Consider the following 6,526-nt stretch of genomic DNA (forward strand, 5'->3'; position numbering starts at 1 on the left):
CACTGTGGGCTCTCAATTTTCCTTATTTTGTTTCCCGGGCACAAAACTTGACAATCAATTTGCCAGTGGTGCGTGTGTAGACACAAAAAAATGGCTTTACAAAAATGGAAAAGGCAAAAAGAAAAAGAATAGCTGGAAGCTAGCTACTGTACACTCGGGCGCCAGCTCAAGCTAGCTGCCGCCCGCCTAACACCAGCGAAACCAAAGCTGCTCACTCCTGCGGCGCCCGGCCGGCCGGCCGGTCAACCCGCCGCCCGCCGCGTCATGGAACCTCCTCGATGGTGTCCAGCACCGGCTGCCACGACCGGTGCCGCCTCAGCCCAGCGCCGCCCGACTTGATGGCTCCGGCGCCGGCGCGTGGTTCCGGTTTATTATCGGCGGCGAGGTCGCCGGACTCGAGCAGGCCGAGCATCGGGTAGACCCTGGCGCCATCGCTGCCGCACCCGTCCTTGGCCGGGCCCGCGGCCGCGCCCCGCCGGTCGTGGCGGTCGCGGGCGCCCCGGTGGGCGGCGGCGGTGGTGAAGGTGATCCTCTTCCAGGCGGAGGCGGCGGCCGTGGCGGCGTGGCACTCGGAAAGCGCGGCCATCTCCTCGTGGGTGAGCACGGAGTAGAGCATGTCCATGGGCAGGAGGAAGTAGGCGTGGTGCGGGCGGAGGATCTCGTCGGCGCCCACGCCGGGGACGCGGCAGCCGACGGCGAGGCGGCCGGAGTCGCAGACGAACTGGCCCGGGTGGTCGAGCATGAGCTCGGACACGCGCACCGGGCGCGCCAGCCGCGTCACCGTGCCGTCGGCGTGGATCACCTTGGTCGCCGCCCCCGCCGACGACGCGCAGCCGCCGCGGCCCGCGGGCGCCAGCGGTATGCACGACGTCGTGTTCCCCATGCCCACCACCGCACCAACCAACCAACCCACTCGTCGGAGATCAGAGAGAGGGCCTGAGGGCGCCGGGGATCAGGAGACCAGAGGAGGAGCCAGGCGGGAGGGGACGAGACGAGACCAGCGGGAGGAGGCGAGGCGGGCGATATGTATACGACGACGCCGCGGCGGGCGCAGCGGCCAGGGTTGGTGCGGCGCATGCATGGAAGAGGACAAGCAAATGATCACCCTGATGCCGACGAGGGGTTAGGGGCAGGCAGGGGCTTTAATTAATTAATCCCCCCGCGTAGGGTTAGTTAATCATTTAATCCCCTCCCCGGGGTTAACCAACCCTTGCGTCCCCGTACGTGGCAGCGGGAGGGCGCGAGACAGGCTATCGCCTTGGACGGACGAGCTCGGGCGTGCATGCACTTGGTGGATGGGATGTCACTGTATCGGCCGCTCTAGCATGGCATCCGCTAATCACTTTGTTTAGACTTCTAATCCGTCGCCGGGTGTCACAGGATCGGAGGCAGGGTCGGTCGGTCAGGTCAGCAGCTGAGTGCGAGCTAGCTAGCTTGCTAATTGTAATCAAGCTGGACGCTTTGCTGCTTGCCTTTTCCGGGCCTAACTTGCAGCAGCCTGCAACTTGAGTTGGAGGCCACAAACTCATCGGAACAAAGCTGTTCAGTCTGGTATTAGTTTGGAGTCAAGCTCTTTTGTTTGTTCAAGAAAAGAAAGAAAGCAAGGGAACAGGCAGAGGTTAACGCGCCATTTGTCGATCCAACAACGCTCGATTAGTTAGGGATCTAGGCCTTGTTTAGTTACCTTCAAAATTTCAAAACTTTACAAGATTCCCCATCACATCGAATGTTTCAACGCATGCATGAAGTATTAAATGTAGCTAAACAAAATAACTAATTACACAGTTTATCTATAATTTGCGAGACGAATCTTTTGAGCCAAATTAACCCATGACGGAATAATAATTACCAAATACAAACAAAAGTACTATAGTACTTTACACCCAAAAATTTACGCATCTAAATAGGGTCCTAAGAGACAGGGCTAGCTGAGAATTTGCAGGGAACAAACTCCAAGAGCGTTTAGTAACACACCCTTTTAGTTTCAGTTTTTGGGTAAAAACACAGGGGCTGCTTCACGTGTTTTTTCAGGGCCGATCCTCTTTTCCGTTCGCGCGTTGTACCATCATGTTCACTTTTTTTTTTGCAGGGAATGGATGCACAAGTGGAAAACTTCAGACCGCACCCTCGATCTGCTAGCACTACTCAAGAAATTATTTTATTTTGATTTCTATTTTGTCGGGATGAAGCAAATGACTATAGTTGATTTTTAGAGTGATACCAAATGACAAATTAATCAGGATTACATACGGAGACTTCCTATAGGGCGCTCTGACTTTGGCAGTGGACCATGGAATTCCTGCGTATATAGTATGATCAAACGCGACGCCGGTCGTTGGAGCGAACTACTTCCAGTTCGACGGAGAATAAACATTGCCCTAATTAACACATTGCTTTTCTTTATTGTTATCCTGCTCTGGTGAGATGATTAAATTAAACAAAGCTAGGGGGGTTTGTGTTGAGAGGGCTCCGGCGTGGCGATTTTCAGCGGCGCGAACGCGACAGATCCAGCTTGCACTGCACGCGATGGACCTACTGAAAATCAGAGGATTCTGGCGTGTGGCCCCATATATTCCCCAATCTCTGCCTGCCTGTGATCAGTAGTCTAGTGCTGGCGACGCCAATCAAGGAGCTGGAATCTTAGCAGGGCAATTCCTTTTTTTTTTCCCTCCTCATTTTCAACACTTGCAATAAGGTAGGAACTCATATCTGTTCGGTGGATCTTTTTAGCTCGAGTAGGGAGGAATGGATGTGTTTGTCGCTCAAAAATGAACATTCTTTTTTTTTTGCAGGAAAGAAGTGTGATTTGGATTTGTACAGTACTCCGATGAGCTATTGAGCTGGGAGAGTAGTTTTTGGCATGCGAACAATGCTGCTCTTGAGCAAGCAAACGCCATCTACGCGCGTGCGAAATGTTGGAAATGCTAGCCACATTGTCGCATTTTGTGGGCAAAAAGATCATGTGGAAAAACCCCAGCACGACGTCCATGTGAAGATCACTTTTGACTTTTCTGATCCGAGATAGAGTGTGACGGAACCGTCAAATTAAAACTCTAATTAAGCGTAATGACCGTCATTTGAATACATCGGGCACATTAGCTTAACGGCTTAATTTGGCGATCCTTTCTCAACCCACGGCCGATCGAAACAACACTGGTAGTCCCACGCGAAGGTGGGCGCAGATGGTACAAGCACAACCCATATTTGAAAATATACAAGAGTGACATACGGTAACAACAAGGAGTTTTACGAACCGAGTTTGAAATACATAATATTATACGAGTGTAGCTGCCTTTTATACAAAGTTTGATAAACATGAAATCTGCCCACTACAATGTATAAGAACGACAAAGAATTACACACTCAGTCCACGAGTGTGCAATTCCAACACTCCAAAGCTACGCGCCTGGGTCCTCGACGTTCCACCCATCCGCGTCCAGTCGAACAAACTTGGCGCAACACTGACAGAAGTCTACGTGTGCGTGTCCTGGAATAATTGTGACAACAAACCCTAAGTATATTAATACTCAGCAAGGCTTACCCGACCAGTGGGTATAACTTAGCCCACATATCTAGACATGCAAGGCTTTTGGCTGGTGGTTTATTTTTGCAGAAAAAGCGACTAAGGAAATTCCTTACTTTCAGTATTTTAGCTCCAGATTCTATACAAATTAACTCTATTCTAATATTTGCATGGATCAACTATAGCAGACATGGTGGTGTAATCAACAATAATTCAATGTGGTCATCATCATATGTATATAAATATACTCATCATCTCGTTATAACGCTACGCTACGACGCAGTGACCAAGGTGCTCATATCCGAGAGCGACTGACGGCGAATCGATCCGATTTAACCTTGCAAGGTGGACCTAACCAACACGGCACGCAAAACAACACGGCACGCAAAAGCCCCGTTGGACCCCACGCACCGACCTTTCCCCTCCCCGTCTCGAACTACAGGACCGCCCCACCATCATATGGTCAGCCGAGCTCAACGTGAGACCACCAAAAGTAAACATATGCATCCCCATTTCTCCGCGACTACTCGACTACCCCAGGAGGTGAGATGGAGTCCTGTACTTTCGAGATGAGGCAGTACTCGGCTTACCGGTTTCGACTACCTCCTACTCCCGGCATGCGGTTAGTACAGTTCAAACATGATCAACATGGCCAACAACGGCTCGGTCCTTAACCGACACAGGCGGAACTACACCTCTCCCGCCCGGTCTCAGATTCTATTCTTTCTTTCATTCCAAGACTTTCATCCAAAGATTAGTAACTCATATATGGAAACATAAAACTATCCTATATCTCGCGAGTAACCAAGAATTACTCGACTTCTACCGAAACCTATCTAGCATAGCATTTCTATCGTCCTATACATACTAGTACAACTCAAGGAAACCTAGGATTCATGTAACTAGGGTTTCAATCAACTCCTAAACATAATGCACAAGTAATGAATACATATATAGGTGCCATAATTTAAATTAATAGGATGTGCACCGGGGCTTGCCTTCGGGCTGCTGCTCGACACTGGGCTCAGCTGGGCCTTGGGCCGGGTGCTCACGCCGCTCTTCCTGCTGAACTTGCCCCTGCTGCTCCTGTGGCTCGGCGATCACCTCGTACACGGCTCCCTCGGCGGCGTCTACACGTATGCAAATGATATGAGAATGTATGCAAATACAATATGCAACAATAATCTTTAAAATGCCCAAGTAGAAACACTACAAATTTACCCCAAATTTACCCAATTCTACATCCAACAGTTCTAATAAAACCCGAAATATCCGGAGTATCCGGACTCCGAAGTCCGGAGTTTCCGGGCCTATACCCGGAGTTCCCCCCGGAGTTTCCCAAACCCGGAGTATCCGGGCTTATACCCGGAGTTTCGCCCGGAGTGTTCAAAACCCGGAGTATTCGGGCTTATACCCGGAGTCTCCGGGCTTGACAATATTTTCGCCCCAAAAACTGAAATCTTGATTTTTGGCAAAACCACCCCACCAAATTTGAAACCCACTTGAATCCTAGTTGAAGGATGCATATAGAGATGATTGACCAAAGGAAATCACCTAGAACATCCTAAAACAACCAAATCGGCGAGCCCTAGCTTCTAGTACCTTGAGCTAGTTCCTTTTGCAAGAAACTCGAAAACGAAGTCGCCCCAAGGTGGAATACTTGTAGAGGATGATCCCCCAAGCCGAGTGAAGCTCCCTTGGCCTTGGAATCAAGTTGAGAGAGAGGATTTGCACTCTAGGGCACTAGAGAGAGAGGGAGCTCATGAGGGAGAGGGTGAGGGAGTGAGAGGGAGAGGGAGTGGCGTGAGAGAGGGAGAGAGTGCTGGTGAGGGTGAGAGAGAGAGAAAAATAGAGTATTTATTATATTTGTGGGACTCAGATGACTAAATTAGGGAAATAGAAACTCCACGCCCGGAGTATCCGGGTGTTACATAGAGGAGGTTAACATCTCTTGATCCTAGCGGAAGCAAGCGCTTTTTAGGACTTTAGGTAGCCTACAGAGTGCAAAGTTAGACCGGGCTGTAGGACACTTTATGTCAATGACGCGCATGTAAAGGAAAAACTAATCTCGGTTGTGGATTTAACATTTAATCGGGCCATGGATCTATTATTAATACAATAACATATAATTTTGCATATTTGAGGAAAAAAATATTTCAACATTACACCTAGTAACCTCAACTTCATGTTGTCAAGCTATATCCTTTTTAGTTATTAATTAATGGCCAAAGGTACAAAAACCTAAATTTCTTTATGAGGTTAGATGTAAACCAACGAAAAAAAGCAACGGAGGCAAGGGGAAAAAACGGCAACGGAGGGCAAAAAAAAAAGGAAAGTAGTTTTCCACATGCAAAATTACGATCCAACTCTTCAGCAAACGCCGTCGACTCATCTGCAACATGTTGGAATTGGCCATCACATTGTCACCTTTTGTCGTCCCAGGGATCATCTTGGAGGTTTCCTACGACTATGGCACCAACGAAGGAAAGGAACCACACTTCGTGAGCGCGGGGGTAAATGAATAATTCTGGTTTCATGAAATTTGGCAACATACGTTGGTCATGCACGTTACCCCCTCCGATTCTATTTATTTGTCGTTAAGACAAAAGGATTTAGTTGTTTTTGTGAAGAAACTTCTGTCGGAAACGACAAATAAACAAATACAGAGGGAGTATTACTTTGGATAATATTAATTTTACACATTATATTTATATCTAAATTATAAGTTAGTATCAGATAAAAATCTCCCTAAAGTCATTTTTTCCCGGTAATAACACAATCCATTCTGCTTCGCAAATGTTTGGATGCCTTGCCTGGCCATCTTTCGTGGGCCTCTAGAAGGGCCCACTTAAATTTGGGCCTCGGTTTCCGCCACCCCATTCCTTTCGTTCCCCTACCGCAAAAAAACGTGGCCGCTACGGCTCGATCCCAACCGCCCGTCCGGTGATCAGACGCTCCGCAGAGTGCCATCACCCACAGATCCATCCACGTCGTGCCAGACAG

General features: G+C 49.0%; 1 protein-coding gene across 1 annotated transcript; it reads right to left on the bottom strand.

Annotated features, from left to right (window-relative positions):
* On the bottom strand, positions 1–1,190 carry LOC120710494. The gene has a single exon (XM_039996167.1). It carries the CDS (start codon positions 881–883, stop codon positions 263–265), a length of 621 nt encoding a protein of 206 aa, XP_039852101.1. The 5' UTR covers positions 884–1,190; the 3' UTR covers positions 1–262.
* Between the last annotated feature and the right edge of the window lie 5,336 nt (positions 1,191–6,526).

This window comes from Panicum virgatum, chromosome 5K, assembly GCF_016808335.1.
Source record: "Panicum virgatum strain AP13 chromosome 5K, P.virgatum_v5, whole genome shotgun sequence".
In the NCBI taxonomy this organism is placed as follows: domain Eukaryota; kingdom Viridiplantae; phylum Streptophyta; class Magnoliopsida; order Poales; family Poaceae; genus Panicum; species Panicum virgatum.